The sequence below is a fragment of the Pseudorca crassidens genome, chromosome 13 (assembly GCF_039906515.1).
Source record: "Pseudorca crassidens isolate mPseCra1 chromosome 13, mPseCra1.hap1, whole genome shotgun sequence".
Taxonomy (NCBI): Eukaryota; Metazoa; Chordata; class Mammalia; order Artiodactyla; family Delphinidae; genus Pseudorca; species Pseudorca crassidens.
Genome location: NC_090308.1, coordinates 36,173,995 through 36,196,882, shown reverse-complemented (window position 1 = coordinate 36,196,882; position 22,888 = coordinate 36,173,995). Strand labels below are relative to the sequence as shown.

Below are 22,888 nucleotides of genomic sequence, written 5' to 3'. Positions count from 1 at the left end.
ATTTATTTATTTATGGCTGCGTTGGGTCTCCATCGTTGTGCGCAGACTTTCTATAGTTGTGGCGAGTGGGGTCTACTCTTCGTTGCGGTGCACGGGCTTCTCATTGCAGTGACTTCTCTTGCTGCGGAGCACGGGCTCTAGGAGCACGGGCTTCAGTAATTGTGGCACACAGGCTCAGTAGTTGTGGCTTGCAGGCTCTAGGGCGCAGGCCCAGTAGTTGTGGCACATGTGCTTAGTTGCTCTGCGGCATGTGGGATCTTCCCAGACCAGGGCTCGAGCCCGTGTCCCCTGCATTGTCAGGCAGATTCTTAACCACTGTGCCACCAGGGAAGTCCCTGAGGATATCTTAACACTTGATTTTTATTTAAGGAAAATGTGTTAGTTGTCCGCTCTATCAATTATGGAACTCAGCAATGGTATAATTTATCTTTAGCTTAAAATAAGAGATGCTAGTAATGTAAAATGCTAAATACCACTTCCATTTAAATTATAAGGTTGTCAAGTCAATCAGAATGTTAGTATTTAAACTGTTTTTCATTATTTGAATACTATTGAACATAATTTTATGTGATAGAGTTGAAAAAACAGTTTTCAGTATTAGAAGTACAAACTATGTACAGAATTTCATGGCACAATAAAGGGAGTAAAATGCAAATACACCGACTTCCTTGGGGCTTATCTGTGGCCTGACAGAAGAGCATTGTTTCAAGACACAGGCTCCTAGCCTCTGGATGAGGATGTGTATTACTTATTCAGTTTTAAGATCAAGCCCAGTTAGGATGCACCATAAGGTACAGGGTCTGTGCAGTGCACAACTCCAGAGGGACCCTTCACTTAGGCTGTAATGTGTGTGGTACTCCTTGGAGCTTTTAAATGCTCTGAGCCTGCTGACCTATTTCTCATGGATTCCCTAGTTATTTTGTTCGTGGAGCTCACTTCCCCATGTATAACCCTCTCTCATTGCCTAACCCCTAGAAATCTCTTGTTCTCAATTATTGGTCTCTAAGTAATGTATATAAGGACTACTAATTGTTCTCAAGAAATGTAGTGGTTAGCCAAGGGGAAGAGGCCTAAAAGTGTGGGTAGAAAATGTGCATCTTAAAATTTCTCGAAATATAGTATTATTATTTCTCTCCACAAACACTGGAGTTGATCTAATTCACCCTTGTCATCTCCTAGGCAACAAGACACTCTGGTGGAAGGCAGGCACACTGCCTACTCTAACCCTACCTCTGTCATTAAAGAGTCCCTCAGCTCTTCTGGGCCTCAGTTTCATCATCTGTAGTCTTAAGGGATCAGGCTCTAGTACCTTTCAGATTTAACATTTTATAATTCCCAGAAATAAAGAGTTAACAGTCCCTAAAATCTTTAACACTCCATTGAGCTATCCATACGTCTGAATTTTAACTTTGAAATTTCACATAGATATAGAGATGCATTTTTCATGGTGAGGACTTAAATGTCCCTAACACCTCACTAAAGTAGTCAGATGCCTGTAAACACCTGTCTCACATTTTGATACAGAAGCGTGTTTAAAACATAGTGTGCTAACACTTATTGCTTACTATATGTAGAGCCACCCCTAGGTATCTGCGGGGGTTTTGTCCCAGGACCCATGCAGATACCAAAATCCGTGGATGCTCGAGTCCCTTATATAAAATGGTGTAGTATTTGCATATGACCTATATGCATCCTCCCATACACATGAAATCATCTCTAGATTACTTATAATACCTAATGCAGTGTAAATAGTTCTAAATACAGTGTAAATGCTATGGAAATAGTTACCCACTGATGGCAAATTCAAGTTTTGCTTTTTAGAACTTCCTGGAATTTTTTTCCTGAATGTTTTCCATCTGTGGTTGGTTGAATGCACAGATGCAGAACCCACAGACGCGGCGGGCTAACTGTACTTCTCCCTGACTAGCTATTTTTAAATGAAGCCATTAAATTTAGAATGTCTCTCACACACACACACACACACACACAACGTGTTCAAAAGTCACTTCTTACCTCAAAATTCAAAGCATTCTCAAATATATAAAAGTTAAACTACGTGGAAAGTTTACAAGTAAATTAAATATTTGCTTTAATTGCAAGAAATTCCTGAAAGAAATGCAGGACCAACACAAGAAGGAATTCTCTAACTGGTACCCAGTCCCAACCTCATGCAAAGACCACAGTGTGACAGAGTAATTTTTTACTTTTCCCTTGAGTCACCTTTCAGGCCTTACAGATGCAGTACTGAGTGGATACCCGATTGACTGTCTTCCCTTGGCCTTCCTTGATTCCCTCTTCTGTGCCCATTTCCCCCCAGAACCCAACTCTGTTCCTCTGACACTCACTTGGCCAAGACCCCAGGTGAGCGATGATGGTGAATTGAACTAAGGCAGAGACCAGTAGAGGTGGTGAGACAGTAGACAGATTCGAGATCTGTTTGGAGGGCTGAACTAGCAGCGTCTCTTGATGGGTTGGCTATGGAGTGTGAAAGGAATAGAAGGGAAGAGAAGATACAAAGTCTCCTCTTTGGGTTATTTAATGGATTATTTCCTCACCAATATGCCTGAGAAACTTTTGCATAGGGAAACGTTTTCCTTGCTAATTAGAACTGAGCCTAATTCTAAATTCCAGTCCATAGTGCAAGACCATGTTTCATCTGTGTATAATATAGTGTCTTACTCACTTCCATCATGTATGGATTTCATGTTTTACAGCCCATTTTCCGTAGATCTGATTTTTGGGGGTTTTTTGGACCATGCTGTGCAGCTTGTGGGACCTTAGTTCCCCAACCAGGGATTGAACCCGCGCCCTCGGCAGTGAGAGCACAGAATCGTAGCCACTGGACCGCCAGGGAGTTCCCTCTACAGATCTGATTTCATGGCCGGGTTACTGCTTTGTGAAAACTTTGTCAGCATCCTAAAAATATAACTGGAATAGCAATTCCACATTTTTCTTTGTTTATTTGTAAATAAATCCTTTTGTTTTTAAGGCTAAAACTACTACCTTTAAATCTTTGTTTTAAAGGCTATCTCTATGCCTAGTTAATCCAAGCATCAGGACACTGCTTTGGGAACCTGTTTAGTAGCATGTTTCTTCTGAAGGATTCTCAGCATGTGCCATTTCAAGATCACATCTCCTGAATTCTTGTAATAATGATGGAGGTTTTTATTTCTGGTCCACATTTAGTGCTATATTAACTGCCTTATCACTAATAAGAAGTTAGAGATTAATATTTTATTTTATGTGTAATCTGCCTGCAATTCCATGATTTCACATGATCAAAAATATTCTCCTGCCATAATTAAAACCTAACATCCTATAGTGAAATGTAAAAAGAAAGTTGTAATTTGAATAACTGATATTTTTGTAACTTGGCAGCGAACAAAATTAAGCAAACATTCTAAAAGCTGTTCCTTTCTTTCATCTTCCCACTTCTCATTTGCTGCTTGACCCAGAGCCGTCTGGGGTCCACCTCCCCTAATCACATACCTCTCCCCAGAGACAAATTACCTCCCATTCACCAAATTCTGCTTTGACCCTTTTTCCTGTCAGTCTTTCCCTATTCCCTAGAAAATGTCTGTTTAGTAAATGAATATTTGGTTTGGTTTTATCATCTAGATAATACTTGATTTTTACACTTCCTGAAAAACAGGCATTGTGTAAATAAATAACATACGGTGCTGATAATATCAGACTCATTCCTTCCTGCTAACAAAAAAAGAATAATCGAATACCATGTTAATGAAGTGATTTCAGTCCCAAGGAAGACCAAGGAGCATGTTTTAAAGCATTTGTGTAGAGTCTGGTAGTATACTTAGGGCCGGATGATTTGTGGGAAGTGGAAGGGTGGGAGGGATAACGGAAGTTCCTACACAATGAATGTCACAGGGCATAGTCTTCTTAGATGTGCCATATGCATGCAAGTGTTCTAGGCTAAGCAAGGAGCTTTGGGGGAACTTACCTGGGAGCAACATATATGGGAAGAAGATGGTATGTGCATTATAAGAATTAGTTTATAGTGGGAAGCAGCCACATAGCAGCCGCATAGCACAGGGAGATCAGCTCGGTGCTTTGTGACCACCTAGAGGGGTGGGATAGGGAGGGTGGGAAGGAGACACAAGAGGGAGGAGATATGGGGATATATGTATGTGTAGAGCTGATTCTCTTTGTTATAAAGCAGAAACCATTGTAAAGCAATTATACTCCAATAAAGATGTTAAAAAAAAAGAATTCGTTTATTTTTTAAAAATCAGTTGAACACTTTTTGGTTTGGTTTGTTTCAGTTTTATTGAGATATATTAAATTAAATATAATACATACAACACTGTATAAGTTTAAAGCTGTATAGCATAATGACTTGACTTACATATACTGTGAAATGGTGTACAAAACTTTCGGCTGATTTCTTTTTATTCCCTCAGATTAGGTGCCTTTTGTTTTCTACTTTATTAGTTCACACTTAGAAATTTCCTAGCCCAGTGGATACACCACCGCCTTTCCTGTCACTATGCTCAAAACCTTAAACCAATTTATTCGTCTTGTTCCATTTGTCACTTATAACCTCCTGTCAAGTCCGTCCATTCTCTCTCTATAACCCATCACACTGCATTGTTCTTACTGTCATGACTCCTAGTTCAGAGCTACAGGGGAGCTTCCTCTTTGATCATTGATTCATTCCTCTAATATTTATTAAGTTTCCCCTGTATCCCTCTGCCACATACTGGGGACACAAAGATGAATGGCTTCCTTGCCCTCAGGGAGTCAGCCTTGTGGGGACATAGGTTTGTGAACAGATCATTGCAGTACTATATTCCTAAAACTGTTTTAAAAAAAGTAACTATATTAAGATTATGCACCCTTCTTATTCCCAGCTCTAAGTATTTGAAAATTAAGTAACTAGTTCTATTTTGCCATTTTATGGTTACTTTTACCCACATAAGCAGTAAAAGCTTAAATTTCCCTTTGAAATATACATTTTCTAATTCGTGTTACCATTGATGGCTAGAGCTTTCATCATCACTTCATAGAGTTAATACATCTCTTTAAGAATAACTCTCTACTCTCAGAGCAGTTCCACTATTTGTGATTAAAGATCTGCACATTCAGATCTGGACTTATATATGTATATTTTTCCTGAATTCAGATTTAATGGTCTGAGTTTTCCTCTGATGAGCGGCCACCAACCCATCCTCCCCAAACAATGAATAGAAACAATTACTTCTGTGGATCATCTTCCTAAATCTGGCTTGGAAAGGGAGTTTTCAAAGTCAGGAGAGAGAAGTACGATGAATGTTTTATGGGAAATCATGATATTATCTTTCTCTGTTTTATTTTTTGTTTTATTTCTAGCTACAAGAAAACACATGAAACTCTGAGTCACGCAGGGCAGAAGGCAACTGCAGCTTTCAGCAACGTTGGGACGGCCATCAGCAAGAAGTTTGGAGACATGAGGTACTGTGGGAAAGAACCACGGGAATGGGGCTAAGCCTTTGGCTTTCTGAGAGAAGGGGAGCATTATATATATATATATCAACTGGTCTTCCTAACACATTCTTTTTTTTTTAAGTTGGATTAAAATTTTATGTGGCTGATAGTATTGGTGACTGAGATACATTTTTATATTGGGACATTTTCTGCCTGAAGGTCAGCTTAGTGGGCCTGGTCCCAGAGATGCCCTTTCCACTAGGACCTGACCTAGTAGAAATAGAAGATAGAGGGTGCCTTTAATCACCAGTAATAAGGAGAGATTTCAAAAGAATGCAGCACACACTGAATTTTAATCACTGTAATTTAAACAATAAGTTAAAATATGCCTTCAGTGGAATATTCTCTGATAAACTATTCTTGGTTACATTTTTGTATATATCCAACTAGTACATGTATTTTTTCTATGCTAAATGCATAGATATTTATTCTTTTATTCTAAAAAGGTACCATATAGTGTATGCTCCTGGTAGTATTCTTTCTTTACTTTAGCAATGTATTGTGAATATGTTAATAAATGTTTATTGCATCTTCATTTTTTAAAAAATTATTTATTTATTTTTGTCTGCATTGGGTCTTTGTTACTGCACACAGGCCTTCTCTAGTTGTGGAGAGCAGGGGCCACTTCTCGTTGCGGTGTGCAGGCTTCTCACTGCGGTGGCCTCTCCCGCTGCAGAGCACGGGCTCGAGGCTCAAAGGCTCAGTAGTTGTGGCCCATGGGCCCAGTTGCTCCACGGCACATGGGATCCTCCCGGAGCAGGGATCGAACCCATGTCTCCTGCATTGGCAGGTGGACTCCAAACCAGTGCACCACCAGGGAAGTCCTTACATCTTCATTTTTAATGGCTGTATTATCTTCCAGTGCATAGCTGTAGCAAAATTTTTAAACCAGTCCCTTTGTTCATTTTGGTTATTTTCAGTATTTGTTATATAAAATTAGGGTGAATATCAAGATTTTGAACTGAGAACCAAATGACCTCACTATAGGCACCAGGAAAACAATGTGGTATTGACCATTTTTATTTTTCATATTATGTACTAGGAAGTTATCTTACATAGAGTTGTTACTCTCATTTTTTTTGCTTGTTTAAATACCTCTCATAGTTTATTTTGAATTTGGCTGATATGTTTAGGAGATTTTTCTGTATAAATCAGTGTCATTTTTCTCTCTAGAAATCAAATTCACTTTTTAAAAACTTCTCAAGTACATTTTATATTTCTTCTTTTTAAAAAATATGTGTGTATTATTTTACTGGATTCTTAAACTATTGCTTTCTTTGTTACCCTGCAGCTTTGATACCTAGAGGCAAATATTTATATCTTTGTGTTTAAGTTATTTTTTGACGTCAAAAATTACTGGATTGTGCCCCAAATTCATGCATCATCTTAACAACTTGGCATTCATGAGGCTAGAGTTAAGTAAGTACATGTGCATGAATCTGAGTACATTGCTTTATCTTCATTTTTGCTAATAAAGCAATAACAAAAAGCAGTTAAAATTCTTCAGAGGCAGTGTGTGATGAACGGTAAATATTCTGGATTATGAATTAACCCTAACTTTATTATATAAAAATTTGCAGTCATTTCAGTGGCATTAAAACATTTATCTAAACTAATTAAATAACTCCTTAAAACAGGAAAGACCTTATCACCAGTTATATCCAAGAAAATATATTTTGTCATGTTTATAAAGTTTGTTCTCCACATACGTAGTTGAAACCTTTCACTTGAACACTGGGATTCAGTGGCATAATACTGCCGACTAGAATAGTGTTTCTCTAACGGTAGCAGACCTTAGGGACACCTCTGAAGCTTGACAAATGCATATTCCCAGATTCCACCTCTCTCTCCAAGGTTGCACCTCAGTAGGTCTTGGGTGGCGTCTAGGAATCTGTGGCTGTTCTCAGTTATAAATGGGGATAAAAGTAACAACGTCTTCAGTTTATTATACAAGTAGCAAAAGAGAGCCTGCTATGTATTAAGCACTCAATAAATGCCAGTTTTTACCTTTACTAAGTGACTGTCTCAGTTACAAGGTGACCCCACAGGATTGAAATTGGGAGAGTCCGTGAACAGGAGTGCAGTGTGTTTCATAAGTTGTAGAGAACGAGGACTGTGTTTCACACGTGCAGCATGTTGACATACTCATGTTCCTACAAGAGCTGGGCATAATATCAAGGTTGTGTTGACTGCCTTTCCTCCTGTTTCAGTGTGACTTTGTTTTAGCACAATGGATAACCTGTTTCCCAGGAGTTCCAAACTTTTCATTAATTATGGCTCTGTGTAGAGGATACAAAACTTCCGTTACAAACTGTGGCTAAAAATGTTGGGACATGTAGTCCACATTCAAATATGGGCCTGTAATATTTTGTAGACCTATATTTTCAGGCCTATATTTTTCTCAAACTATAATATCTAACATTTGAAATAAATGAGGATAACTCTCTGTGAAAGCAAAAAGTTTTACAAAGAATTGTTACTTTTATACTAGAACAAGTAATATATGTAAAAGTCATATTTGAAAAGTATTTAAGTTTAATATAATAACGATTCTCAAAAGAGAACAATTAGTAAGTTTTAAATTTTTCCTTCAAATTAATTTGCCAATTTATAAAATGATAGTGGGGAAATTTTAAAATTTTATCACAGGCATTTTACTTTGAACCCCTTTTCAGTTTGAAAGTATCATATTATTTTATATTTTGTTGGTTATACCATAAAATTCTTTTGTGAATTCTGGGAACAAATTTCTGAACTTCTTCAAAAAGATTGACAGAAAAATTCAGATACCTGAGAAGAAAAACAGTACCTCTCAGTTTTGTGGGGTTTTTTTTTTTGGTTGTTGTTGTTGTTGTTGTTGTTGGCTGCACCGCGAGGCTTACGGGATTCTAGTTCCCCGAACAGGGATCGAACTCTGGCCCTTGGCAGTAAGAGCTCAGAGTCCTAACCACTGGACCTCCAGGGAATCCCCTCTCAGTTTTTCTTTAAGATAATTAAAAGTTAATGCTTACAGGTTTTGAAAACCTAGCATTTGGGCCTTTTAATAACTGGATGAAAAGCACTATGTTAGGATTTAATTTAGATGTTTTATAAAAATAAATAAGATTTCCTGAGCTAAGGTTCTCATTTTCTCCTGACGGCCACTAAGTGAAGGCCCCTGAGCCTGGTCACGGAATTGCTCTGGCTTCTTCTCCACCTGTCAGGTAACGTGGTTAATAGCTACCTAACTAGACTGTTTTCTCTGAAGTTAAAATAAGGTCACATTTATGAAAGTACTCTGAAGAAATGCAAGCTATTAGAATCACTTTTATATTAATAATGTTGCCATCTTCTTGGGACTTCTCGGTGAATTTGTTCAAACTGCGTGTGATCTAGTGGAGAGGAAATCTTTGGAGGAGGCGTGTGACTTTATTAGAGAATCCAGCCACCTCTATATGTCCATGAGAAAAATAGTGAGAAGCACACATACGGTAGGTTGGTAAAGTAATTGTGAAGACATTGAAAAGTCAGTGTACTCAAAAAGAGTAACAAATGGGGTCCCCTCGTCTTTTCCTTGGGGCTCTTCAAAGAGGGGACAGTGGGCAGTGAGGCCGGTTCCTTGCATCCTGATGTGCTAACCCTGCTCCTGCTCTTCTCTCCTGTGCTGCTCCGGCTGCAGGTCTCACTCCATCGGGTAAGCGCTGCCCCCAGGGCCCTGCCAGCTCCCTAGCAGCTCCCTTCCTCCCCGGAGCCCCACTGTGGGTGCGCTTCAGCCAAAGACCAGGTCTCTGTTGCTGAGAGTGTTCACAACCAGGGAGAGTTACAGAGTATAGGGCACCTAATGCATTTGAATCTATTTCAACCCCTGTGTATCTCACTTCTGAATCATTTACACGACTTTCACTTGCTGAGCCATCCCTCAGGAATCTCCTTCTGCATCATGCCTTCTTACACTGGCAAAGGTCCTTAGATTCAAAGAAGAGGAAAGTGACAATTGCGAGTTGCGTATGTTTACGAAACTTTCAGAAAGTGAAGTCGAGAAACAGGAGTTTTTTCCTCTGGATTATTGTGTTTTTCTGAATTCCTAGTAACTGTTACTTAGGCAGATGATTTACCTTCAACTCTCTGTACCTTCTGAAGTTGAAGCGGAGAAAGGCCACCGGAAGAGCTCAAATGTTAGCAAGTGTGCAACTGTCAGTCCCAGGTCTCTGAATTAAGCCTCCTTTTAGGTAGAATCTTATTACATGCCTTAAAAAAATTTTTTTTATTAAGAAAACTACCTGTATTTAAAGAGATGAATAATTTATAATGCTGATGAAGTTCTTTTAGTAATTCTTTTTTTAATGTAACTTATGAGGAAATATTTGCCTATGATTTCTAAATGGAGTGTCTAGGGTAAGACCGTAAGTATCCCCTGCACTTCTTTGTCCTTTTCTTTCTGAGTTCTAGTAAAGTGCCGCCCCTACTGATGACCTCAGTGGATATTGTTGGGGAAGGTGATGAGTCTGATCCCCCACCTGTTAGCTTCCTGGGAGAAGAGAAGGCCGGGACTGTGGTGGAAATTGGATGAGGGCATGCTAGCCTAGGAAAATGGACCCCATTTTGCTTGCTCCCTTCCTGCAGCCTGATTTCCGAGTGGAACTCACGTAGAAATAACAGGCAGTCGATCAGAGGGAAGGCGAGTTAGCCGCTGTAGGATCAACAGGGTGAGAAGGCTGATGATCTTAAGAGTTCTCAGAAAAGTTGATCTTTGTACCGGATGTCCTGGGATGGATGCAGAAGCCCTGCCACCATGTTGGACTGTGTGAATTGCGTTTACCTGGCATGTGTTTCCTTGATTGACTCATGTTACCTACACACAGTCCTCTGGAGTGCTTCTCTGCAATGGAATGATTAGCTTTTAGCTGCCTGGCTCTATGTGCTAGGCACTGCCCCTTGCCCCTTACTGTCTTCCTGAACAGGAGAAGGGAGCTGGACCAGGTGAGCATGTCCACCAGCTGTTGGGCTGACCTACGGCAAACCAGACAGTCTCCTCCTCTCCTCCCTGGCCTACAGGGAACCTACAGGAAGTGAAATAATATGCAGCCATGGACCACCTGGTCTCCTTATTCCTTTGGAAGTGACTGTGGCCCATCCTACCCAACAAAAACAAATCTCATCTTGGTGGGGTGTGCAGGGAACACTTCAGATAGTTGAAATTGCTGTTTTGAAACTGTGAATAGGGAGTTTCTCATGTACTTATATTGTGCTATCTTTTTTTCTTTCTTTTTTTTTTTCCCTTTAATCTGCTTTTGCCCTGAAGCTACTCCATTCGCCATTCCATAAGTATGCCTGCTATGAGGTAATCTGTGTAAATTATTTTACATAATATCAGTGTATAATGTGCATGAAGTGTTAACTTTATTGATACTTTGTGGGTTTTTTCCTTCTTTATATAAAAGGAAATGCCATGACCTATCTTATGCTCTTTTCTGAGGGCCCTCAGGAAAAAAGGCTGACAACCCTGTATAAGTATTGTAGGTGTCATGGGCTTGGGCTATTGACCAGACACACTGGGTTAAGTCCAGCCACTCTTGATTGGTGTGACCTGAGGGGTGAACTTGGCAGCCTTGGGAAGGTCACCTCAGTGACAGCATTTTCATCATGTTTAAAAATAAGAGGCTAGAACCAGCTTTACTGCTCTTCCCTTGGTGCTTCCAGGAGCCCTAGTGCTTCCTTGGGCTGCCCTGGTTGGGGCTCCAGGGGAGGGGATCTAGTCTCTGGGACCCTCCCTCACTTCAGTCAGAACTGTGCCTCTTCTTCCTGCTTTATATCATATACTGTGGTGTGAATACATTCTAGAGGGAGTTCAGTTACTCTAAATAGTTTGAGCCCACTGAAGCCAAATTCTTTCCAGGGTCATTTGCAGTGCTACAAGTTTGTAGTTGTATATGACATGATTAAATCTGAATAAATAGTTTCTCCGTATTCCCCACATGCACTCTAGTGTAATTTGATTAGGGGAATGTCTGTTTTATATATCTGATGATGTCTCTTCTACACTGGGGTTATGTGGTTACTTTGGAAGTTTAACCACAGCATTTGATTTCCCTAATTTGGTGGTAAGTAGAGAGCATAGATTCAAGATGGCTTAGTTCATATTTGAATGACTTGCTGCCCCTAGAATAAGGGCACCAGAATTGAGCAGTGCAGCCTGCAGCTCTGAGCTTCTTTACTCGTTAAATTTTAAGTCTGGGTGTCCAAAAAAGCCTTGAAAAAAAAAATATGGTTTTCCTCTGTGAACCAGGAATCCATCTAGTGACTTATGGGTCAAATGTATTCCTTGTGAGCTTGCCTGAAATTAACTTTAAAAAAAAAAAAAAAAAAAGGTTTTGCTCAACTAACATAAACCATGAACCATTAGGCTGAACTGTCTGCCCACTGTGGTCCTGTGCAACTGATGGATGACAGGTAGTTAGTCATGTGACCAGCTTGGCCAAATAAAACATGCAGTGGAAGTAAAGTGCTAATAAGTGTACACTTCTGAATCATTCTTATGTAATTTCACTAATATTTCATCATGAGACAGGTACGGTGGAGGATTCCTCACAGGAATTCGACTCATGTTTGAGTCATATACAAGGTGTGATGCCTTGCTTGGGCCCTCTGAACTCACCACTGTTACTTCATACAGCCTGGATGCAAATGCATTTGTGACCATCCGGAGCATCAGAGTCTTGGGAGACAATCCCTAATGAAGCCAAATTCATTCAAAAACATATCCTCTACATTAGTTTCCTCTTGATAGTATTAGAGCCATGCTACAGCCCACACCGTACAGTGAAGCCCGTATTTTATAACCATCCGCCCTTATGAAGTTTCTTTAGGCCATTCCTCTTATTTTATTTCTTCTGCACTCGAGAGAATAGCAAGTGGCTTATCAAGTATAGTAACGTTCAATTGAATCTTTTGACCTGAAAATGATGGCAGTCGTTGCTGAAAGCCAACATGAACACAAGATTTAGGACACATTTTTAATTCAGTTCCTGTTTCCTTAGTTGGACTTGGTGATATCATTTTTAATGGTGATGATGTCATTAACTCATAATGTCATGTGGCCAAATCCCGTATAGGAAACCAAAAAGCACCAGATAAAGATCTAAATCTTAAAGTTACAAGACGGTATGTAGATTATTTAACACAGTGAATGAGTCACAAATAAAGTGTCGATAGACAGCAAAGGTTCTGTCTGGTAAGAACAAGTAAGTGTATCTTCTTTGGGAGGAAATATAACACGTGCCAATAGCACCATTTTGATCAAGCATTAAACAAGTAGTGAGTATATTTCAACCTAAAATAATGGGCGCACTGACTTTCAGAAACACTGCTTCCTGGATGTTGAGAAAATGCTTAGTTTTAAAACTTTAAAGTTTGAAAACATCTGAACCTTTTTTTTCCTTTAGCTATTTCTGTCTTGTGTCACATTCACTAAAATAAATGACTTTTAAAATTCCAAGTGGGAAAACTCGAATGTGACGTTCTTCAGATAGACTTTCTATTGGTTATAAAATAACTGAGCTGGGAAAAGGAGTGTTACGATAGAAACAATTAATTAATAAATGAAAAATTAAGCTATCACTCCTTTGACTCGTTGGAAATGATGTACAGTGCACCATGGAATTATTACAGTTGTATCCTTGCCAAATGCTATATTATTTATTCTACAGTTATCTATTTTACTTAGAAAAATTCCACGTCGGGTTATGGTTTCTGGATCTAACCTAGCAGAAGTGAAATAAATTTGAAAACATGGTTGGTGTAGGTGGCAAGTCAGCAACTAACTCTGGTGCAGAGGTGATGTTTGCAAGTAAGAGCAGAAAACAGGCAGCACAGCACGATTGCTAAGACAGCTAGGTCTTCGGAGCTGACCTCTCTTTTTTTGTTATTTTAGGAATTCTCCTACTTTCAAATCATTTGAGGAGAGGGTTGAGACAACTGTCACAAGCCTTAAGGTACAGATGAAGTGAATTTTGTGTCGCTGGGTTCGTTGAATCAGGACAGCTTAGGCGTTGCTGCCATTGGCTCCAAAGGCGGGGCTACCAGCATTTGAAGGCAGCACTGCACAGAGTCACTTTTCTTCACATATAAATATATAAAGAAAACCAATATTGAATAGTGTTACTGTAGCCATACCAAGTTGTTTATATAAATAAATCATTCAGAAGTGAACTGTTCATGAAAGCAAATTGGGATTTGTGTTGATCTGTTCACTGGTTAGAACTCTTAATGGTATCCCCCAAGAAGCAGATATGTGACAGATGACTGTGGATAGGACAAAGGATCTGTGAACTCTGAAATCAGAGTGTAAGTGAAAGTTCAGTAACAGCTCAGAGCTCCTCTGGTTTGGACACGGACCAGTAGAAATGAACTTGGTTCCATGCGCTATCCTGCCATCCACCGCCCATCAACACCACGTGCCTACTCCACTCACGTACTGAGCACAGCACAGCGTGGTTATCATGGAGGGAAAATAAAGCTGAATCACAAAATGCATTATTTTGTAATAGTGCATTTGTTCCCTGGGTATAAACTGAAAGTACGCCTGTTCTATAGTAGGTGCTAAAAAAAAAAAAGTCATTGAATTTATTGTTTGAGCATAGATAAGTTAACGTACAGAGGATAAAAGAGCAAAAGTAAAATCAGTCTAGTCCTAACTGTATAGAACGTTTAAAACACGAAAAGTCATTGATACTACTCAGATTTTTTAAAGATACTACCTAAACTTAATTACATCTTGATATCATTATCACTATTTTACATACAATCCATTTCTATATTTCCCTATTACTAGGAAAATTAAGAATATGTGTGATCTTTAATCAGATCAAAAGCACATATAGGCTCGTGCTGATTACCCAGCTGCTTCTGAATCATATGACCCTCACATTTGCTGCCAGATGAGTCTGTGAGGGTATAAGTTACTCCTTAGTCGAGGTCTTAGATGCTCTTATTGATTTTGACCTGGAGGGTCTTTCCCCTTAGAAGAGGCTTTCACGTAGTCTTCTCTTTTCCAGACCTGTGATTAGGTGTTTAAGGCTCAAGAATGAAATTATTACTCAACATTTACCATGCTTTCATTGATTTCATTTACCAGCAGTCTCTAGTTGTGCCGTTTTACTGCTCTGCCTGTCAACATGGTCATTTATTTAGGGACCCAGAGGAGCCATTAAATTGCCGCTGTTTGTAGGAAAACCTTTTTATGGGTAGAGACCTGCAGTGTCACAGACGTTTCTCATGCCAGAATATCTAGTTTCAAAACAAAAGATTCCAAAAACCCCAGGAGTTAATTTCTCAACATTTGGTTCTCAGCCTTAAGACAATCCAAGAAGGATGGATTCTGTTGTCAAGTTCTGACATAGGAGAAGTTGTGCTTTTTAGGTTTTCTTTAGAAGAAGGAGGTATGAAGAAGCAAAAGAAGAATAAAGAACAACCTGTTTTCATTTGCTTTTAGGAAACTCTGGTTAGCTCACAGTTCATATATGAGATAAGTGTCTGATCCACACTGTCAGCCTCTCACTTTTCTCACCGCATCTGGATGGAAGGTACAGAGCCTGCCTCCTTCCTCAGACATGCACAAAACTAACTCAGCCAACTGGATACTCGCCTGTGTCAAGACCTCCTGAAAGCAGATTCTATGTCTGCATGATTGTCCATGGGTTTAACAAGACTCACAGCCCACCCACCACCTAGTTTCTCTTTCTCGGCCCACACAGGCAACAAGAGAATAGCTAATGGTCATGCTGTGTGTCAGACCTTCCACTTCCTCAATAATTACAAACTTCTCATTCCTTTTTTTCCCTCCAGACTAAACAATAGATATTTAACCCTTCTGTGTATAGTTTATTTTCTGCATAGTTTTCTTTTGTGTTCTGAATCTTCTCCAAAACTTCTGTAACTTTTCAATCCTGAGGTTATTTCCTGCTGAGGGAATGACTCATGAATCAGTACAGATGAGTGAAATTCCTTGCAGGTCTATATGCTGTATTTCCACTCACACATCCTGCTTTAAGCTTGATTTTTCAAACACCACTTAGAGGGAATCGTGTTCATATTTGTGTTCTATTAGAAGTAATGTTCTGCTGTGAAGCGAGGTCCGTTCCTGCCATCTTTGCACACAATCTGTCACACCATCTGGCATTTGCACCCAATGGATAATTCTTATTTTATACCCAATTGTGTAGATAGTTTGATTTCCCATGAAAAACTTGCCAGTTCATCAAAATCATATAAAATTTAGTCCTTTCTGCCTACATCCTTGTAATACATCAATGTATTACTTGACATCTTAGCTGGTGTCACCTGTACACTCAATAAGCACAATTTCTATTTCACCTAAAACAAGCAAACAGAAAACAGACCCAGAATCAGCTCCTATGAAACCATATTTGGAACGTTCTACTATGTTCCAGTGAATCATGAACAACTACATCCCCTCTGACCGTTCTGCACCCATGTCAAGCAGAACATATTTTTAGTGCCCTTACTTTTTGGTGAGCACATTGTATGGCCTGAATTAAAACCATAAAAAAAGGTAAGACATACTTACTGTTTCTTTGTGTCCTTTCAACCGGATACTTTTATTAAGAAAGATCAGGAAGCCCAGTTCAGTAATTCAAATAACATTTTTTTGCAAAGAGCAGTTATAGTGTTGGGGACACAGTGACAACTTCTTGGATGAAAAACCATTTTGAAGGGAAGGGTCCGGGAGAAGCTTATTGTTCACATCTCTGCTTAAGGAGGTCCTTGGCTAAAGTATTGTCGTGTGTAGTTATTAAACCCGCATGGTTAGGAAACCCCTTTAGTCCACTCCTTTCTTGGCCAAACTGCTTTATTTCCAAGTGGTTTCCTCCCTCTTTATTTTTCTATTTTGATTTGAGAAATCAGGAACTAGAAGAGAAGAACAAAACAAAGCCCAGAAGAAAACATCAGTAATTGGTATTCACCTGATTTCAACACTGTGTGTGACTTCTATTGCTAAAGAGAATGCGACTAAAGAGGAAGATGGGAACTATTAATAGAGTTAATTACATTGAATTAACCTTGCCTCTCTCGGAAAAGAAATAACCATAGTGAACAATCAGATAGTTGAAACCAACCCCCTGCTTCTTTCCAGTGCTAAGATAGCACAGAGTGGAGGAGGAATCAGTGCTCTGTCCCTGAGGTCTGCAAACTAAGGTTTATGGGCCAGATTCAGCTGGTTGCCTATTTTTGAGCGGTCTGTGTGCTAAGAATGGTTTTCACTTTTTTTTTAATGGTTAAAAAAAATCAAAGGAAGAACAATATTTTGTGATTTGAAAATTAAATTACATGAAATTCACATTTCACTGTCCATTCATACAGCCTGTATGGAACACAGCCATGCTCATTCACTTATGTATTGTCTTGGCTGCTTTCTACAATGGCTGATTTGAGTATTTGTGACAGAGATGATGTGGTTCCTAAGCCTAAAATATTTATAATCTGTCACTTTCCAGAATGAGTTTTCCAATCCCAAGCAGAGTGGAAAAATTCAACTTAGTAACTGAATTTACAGAGGCAGAGAGGGATTTTAGTGACAATGGGAGAAAAGTTCGTGTGTGATTTGCGATGACTGAACTGCTTTTAAATCCTGGTTAAGGTTTTAAAAGGGCAGGCCAGGCAATTGGCAGGTACATTGCCCAGTGTGGTTTATGTCCTTGTGAGTGATCATAAGTGACAGTGAGGTGTAGACAGCATTTTGGGAAGAGCAACATCTTCTATACCTTTCTTTTCCTCAAAATATTTTTCCATATTGTTAACGGTTAAAGGAAGGCCGATGTGGCCATTAACAAGACTTGCATTAAGCATTTTGGACCATTAAATATTCTTTTGAGAGAACTTATAATAAGGAATTTTTCAAAATACTTAACCATATTTCTTAATTATAAATTGATTTCTTCCTGACTATATTCTTTTTTTTTTAAATTTTTTTTAAATTTATTTATTTATTTATGGCTGTGTTGGGTCTTCGTTTCTGTGCGAGGGCTTTCTCTAGTTGTGGCAAGCGGGGGCCACTCTTCATCGCGGTGCGTGGGCCTCTCACTATCGCTGCCTCTCTTGTTCTCTGCGGAGCACAGGCTCCAGACGCGCAGGCTCAGTAACTGTGGCTCACGGGCCCAGTTGCTCCGCGGCATGTGGGATCTTCCCAGACCAGGGCTCGAACCCGTGTCCCCTGCATTGGCAGGCAGATTCTCAACCACTGCGCCACCAGGGAAGCCCCTGACTATATTCTTATTAGCCAATAACAAGTACACAAAAAGAGAGCTTCGTAAAACATCATAACTTTGCATTTTAAGGTATATTCCTCCTATAAAGACAACTGCCTGGAAAGATGTGAGAGGAGCAGTGCTTAAGCCATGATTCATCTCCAACTCTCAAAGTATTAGAAACCAGAAATCATGTTCCATTGAGCCACTCTGCTTTTCAAGAGACATTTTTCGGAAATCCAGATTGCCTTGCTAAATCCCAAATGGAAAACTCAAGCTGGAGTCACTAAAAGGCATTCACACATTTGTGAAGTTGGGGGAATTTATCTAATATCCCATTCCATTTGATTAAATCGGTTCTCTGGGTGAGTGAGTAGATGGTGCAAATCCACAGATCTGCATATGCCCCTGAAGGGACTGAGAATTTTGATGTAGAAGAGACAAAGAGAGAGTCACTAAATCTGTACAAATTAAAGTTTCGAGTCCAGTCGCAGAACCCAAATATGAATGATATCCTAGCCCCCTGCTAAAGGAAACTAACTTCTCTACATCCTTTGCATCCCCTTTCAAGAAGACAAGTATATTTGTGAACTTGAAAGCAATCGATCTTATTTTTAAAATTACAGAAATAACGAAATAACTGCATGTGTGCGTCTCAACCCGTTTCAGACGAAAGTAGGCGGGACGAACCAAGGCGGAGGCAGCTTCGAGGAGGTGCTGAGCTCCACGGCCCAAGCCAGCGCGCAGAGCTCGGCCGGTGGCCCGCGGCGGGCCGAGGGGGAGGAGCTGCAGTGCTAGGGCCCCGCCCGCGCCCGCAGCCGCCTCCAGGGACCCTGCCCTGCCCGCGCGCATCCGGATATGAAGACCAGAATCCCACTGGAAGACCCAGGCCTTGACCTTGTTCTTCAAATGGCTTCTCCTGAAAGTTTAATTAAATGATTTCCACTTGAATTTGTGTTGATGATGGACCACGTGACCATCACACTTTAGTATTCATAGATTGTCATCTTTTAAAATGTCGGCTCCAGCAGGTACACAGTTGGTCACGACCCTTGTTTTTTGTGTAATTCAACATATTTTCCAAACATGTAGCTATTAATTATTTGCTTTGATTTTTGCTTGGACTCCTGTACGAAGTGCATGTCTTTGAAGGCTCAGTGCCCCCTTTCAGTTCTGTCCACAGGATGGGGCTCTTTCTGACCGTCTCTAGCAGTGAATGGGATGACACTGAGAATTTCATCAAACTGCTTCCGATCTCCCTCGCCTACTTTAATTCCTTATGTTTATTTAAGCAATTAAAATAATTGATTTTAATGACTTTGAATTCTTAATTTCTTTACGTTTCAGTTCTGCTGATGACCTTGAAAGGTGGTAGGTATAATTCTGCAGATGCTATTTTAAACCAACTTCTGCTAATTTGGAAAATATGAGAGAGGATATGTAAGTAATTATAACCTCAACTACCTTAGGATGCTGAAACAATCTACAATTCTAAAATTCTCTCTAATCTACCTAGAGTAGTAGTTAACTTGGTAACTACTGAGTTAAGTAGGCAAGAGATAGCTGAAAAGGGAACTGCTAGAAAATGGGAGAAGCAGGGCTCTGCAACGGTTTCCAGTTTGCAAATTGCTCACAAGAATGAAAAAAGCATCAATCAGTACAACCAGATTTCTGCAGTACTGTTTACCTTCCACATCATATGCTTCTTTTTTCTTCTAAATGGGAACATACATTTGTTATTAGGTAGCATTTGTTGTTAGTAGCTTCCTATAGCTACATTTTTTAAATGTACACTGTAGAATGTAGAATAGACCTACCAACTAAAAATTCACAATTTAAATAAGCAATATATATAACTATTATATATAAATAATATATAATCCATATAATATACATAATATAGATAGCAATATATATAACTATATTATATATAAATAATATATAATACATATAATATACATACTATAGAGAGTATGTTCATTGTTTTTTGTTTTGTTTTGCGGTGTGCGGGCCTCTCACTGTTGTGGAGCACAGGCTCCGGACGCGCAGGCTCAGCGGCCATGGCTCAGGGGCCCAACCGCTCCGCGGCATGTGGGATCTTCCCGGACCGGGGCACGAACCCGCGTCCCCTGCATCGGCAGGCGGACTCTCAACCACTGCGCCACCAGGGAAGCCCCACTGTTCATTTTTTAACTTATTATTAAATAGAAGTGGATATATGTAAATAGTGAAGTAAGACCAACCTAAAAACTTCCATTGAAGTTAATGCAGCAGGACAGTCCATACACCTAACTGAAAATCGAACTGGTTCAGGGCCACATATCTCTGAGGCCTGAAATCTCAGGAGCAATAGGTGTGGGGCTATAAACTTGAAGCAGAGGGGACAAAGGAGCCCTGCCAGTAGGAGCGTTGGCATTCTCCCTAATTTATCCTTCCAGCCTGCTGGTTGAAGCCAAAGTGGCTTGTGACCGTGTTGCTCACCCCCTGCTACAGCGTGTCCTCCGTCTCTCTGTGACCAGTCTGCAGTTGCCTGGTCACCTTTTGTAAACTCACTGCCATTGTTTTGATTGCATTCAGCACCCTGCATTGTATTAGAAAATGCAGTTATGTTGCTATAAACGTATTTTCATTCACCAACCCATTTCTGCACACAGTAGTCTCAACCCTACAATCTGAAAACACAGTATTAAAATTAGGTAGAAAAATAATCAAGAAAATTAGTGTTAATGCCTCAAAGCTAAAATAAAATAAAATAAATTTTATGTTTGTTTTATTTATTTTAATATTTTTGGCTGCGCCAGGTCTTAGTTGCAGCATGCAGAATCTAGTTCCCTGACCAGGGATCGAACCCGGGTCCCCTGCATTGGGAGCATGGAGTCTTAACCACTAGACCACCAGGAAAGTCCCTAGCTGTTTATTTTAAACCATTCTTCAAAAATTCTAATTTCATCAGTTTTTTAAAAACTATATTCACATCACCTCTATTAATTGAAAAGTTTGTTTTTAATTAAAATTATTCCCTCTCATCTGGGAGTGATAAAATGGCCATGACATCTCTTTTTTCATTTTGTCATGAGATGTGTGAGTAGAATAATTAAATCAGTTTTTGGTTGGTAGGTCTCATCTTCTCACTGCTTACTCACTCAGGGGCTGCTCGTGTCTCCCTGACTTTGCACAGGCAAGTATGTCCCAACTTGACTGGCCGCTGAGTTGCCCTATTTTGTCCAGCTGGGCTTAGTTCACATGCAGTAGTTTAAAGTGTTCCACAAGTACTGAACAGTATTTGCACGCAATGGACATAGCCTTTTGCTAACAAATCAAAACGACTTCAGGTCAGGCCAGCCAGGTATACGAAATGCCACAACATGTATGATACCAAAAATGCATCTCAATAATTGAAAACTCCAATGTGAACTGTGATTACAAAATAAACTGTTTTTAAGTAAGCCATTCTGTAATTTAACCATTCATTACTTTTAAAATCCTGTTGCTCTGATGGAAAGTATTCAGAAATTTACACTGCAAATTTATCTTAAACTCAAATCTCATAGACTATGACTATTGGTAGGTCATGTCAGCAAAGCAATCTGTATCTTTCCCTAAATTACACATTTTCTTATAAATCTGCTCTTGAACCATAGACAACAGAACGAACTGTCCTGATAAGCCATGCCACTCACAGTGGTCAACGTGAAGAGAACTCTGGGAATCTAAGCGGCTCTTCTGCCACAGTGCATTGTTCCAAAATTACCCATCAGCTTGAAAGTTGTTGAACTTCACTGTAAAATGGTGCATAAGGTTGTGAACTTTAACCCCAAGCCTCTCCTCTCCCTTTTTATTAAATTGGAGTGTGGATGGGTACAATAAAGGAAGGTGGTGATAAGTTTAAAAAGTGATTTAAATATGACATGTAAAGCAACTTCTTCAAACCTGGCGTTCAAATATAATTTCAAACTATATTTGGCAAAGTTTTACGGTTATTTTTGATAATCTTTATTTAAGAATGGTAAAATTCTTTATTCTGCATTTCTACTTGACTTTCAGTTTCTACCATAAAGAGTATATATATCAAGGCAAAGCACAAATCACATAATCCTAAGTTTCCCATAGAAATCATCCCCAATCTCACTTTGTCTATAAAGACTGGCAAGTTACTTAAATAAAAATGCTGGGTACAGAGGATGCTCTTCCCAAGGCACTTCGTTAGTCATTTATCCCAGAGCATACGTTACAAGATTTTAAGACGAACAGGTTGGCCATTCTGTTAGAATTAGTATTTGTCAAATATAAGGGCATTGAGAATTACGTAAGAGCTAGGGAAATGGTAGCCCACAGACAATGGGAAAACAAGGAACTGTTTTGGAGATAGAACCACCCCCACCTCCACCCGACCCGGATCAGCCCCAGGGACCAGGCAGGGAGAACTAGCCTGAGGTGCCCCCTGCAGACCAACCCTTCCAGCTGCTCCTCTTTTTGAGTGCGGGGTAGTCTCTTCCTCATTACCAAGAGGTAACAAGGAATTGTTTTTGTTGAGTTCATGTTGCAGGTCATCAGGAGGATGTGACCACCAGCTGACCAGAGAGCTGGGCCCAGGCAATTGGAGGCTACTCACCCCCATCCCTCTGCGTGTAATGTGTGTTCCACCTACCATTCCCACACTAGGAGCTGTTTCAGGAAGCTGCCTTGTGACGGTAATGGTTGAGACCATCTGGACGGTACACGACTGACTGAAGCCAGTTAAAGCTTCTATATAAATTCAAGATTCTGACAGGCGAGTGCAGAGATCTTGTCTTGAGGCCGCCCCAGACAAGCTGCATATGTAAGTTGCCTTGCTTATGAACTGGCCACCTACTAAGCTGGAGTGGCTGCCTCTTCTGCAGTCTCTCCTTGCCCTCCGCGTAGGGGAGCCGGTCTGCGAACCAACAGTTCAACCCAAGAATAATTATTTACTCGGCAACATAGTTCTAGGGTTTGTTATTCAGAAGACCAATTCCAGACAAGTAGCACAGGTATCTAAGAAGAAAAAACCATTAGATTGATAATGCTTAACTATTTGTAGACATCGGCTGGTGAACGCAATAGCTATCTTCTTTTACTGGTCTTCATTTTGTCCTTATTAAAGGATATTTTATTTATAACACCATTACATTTTCTGTTTTTAA

The 22,888-nt window shown here is 39.8% G+C and overlaps 1 protein-coding gene across 4 annotated transcripts in view; it reads left to right on the top strand.

Annotated features, from left to right (window-relative positions):
• The window catches only part of TPD52L1 (TPD52 like 1), a 99,659-nt gene extending 80,619 nt beyond the window's left edge, over positions 1-19,040 (top strand). Inside the window, exons 4-8 of one of the 4 annotated variants that reach the window (XM_067702192.1) lie at positions 5,350-5,451; positions 9,143-9,157; positions 10,766-10,804; positions 13,394-13,454; positions 18,396-19,040. In XM_067702192.1, coding sequence (XP_067558293.1) covers positions 5,350-5,451; positions 9,143-9,157; positions 10,766-10,804; positions 13,394-13,454; positions 18,396-18,524 — 346 coding nt within the window. In that variant the 3' untranslated portion in view covers positions 18,525-19,040. The other 3 variants (XM_067702193.1, XM_067702196.1, XM_067702194.1) reach the window with 3 other exon arrangements.
• The last annotated feature ends 3,848 nt before the right edge of the window (positions 19,041-22,888 follow it).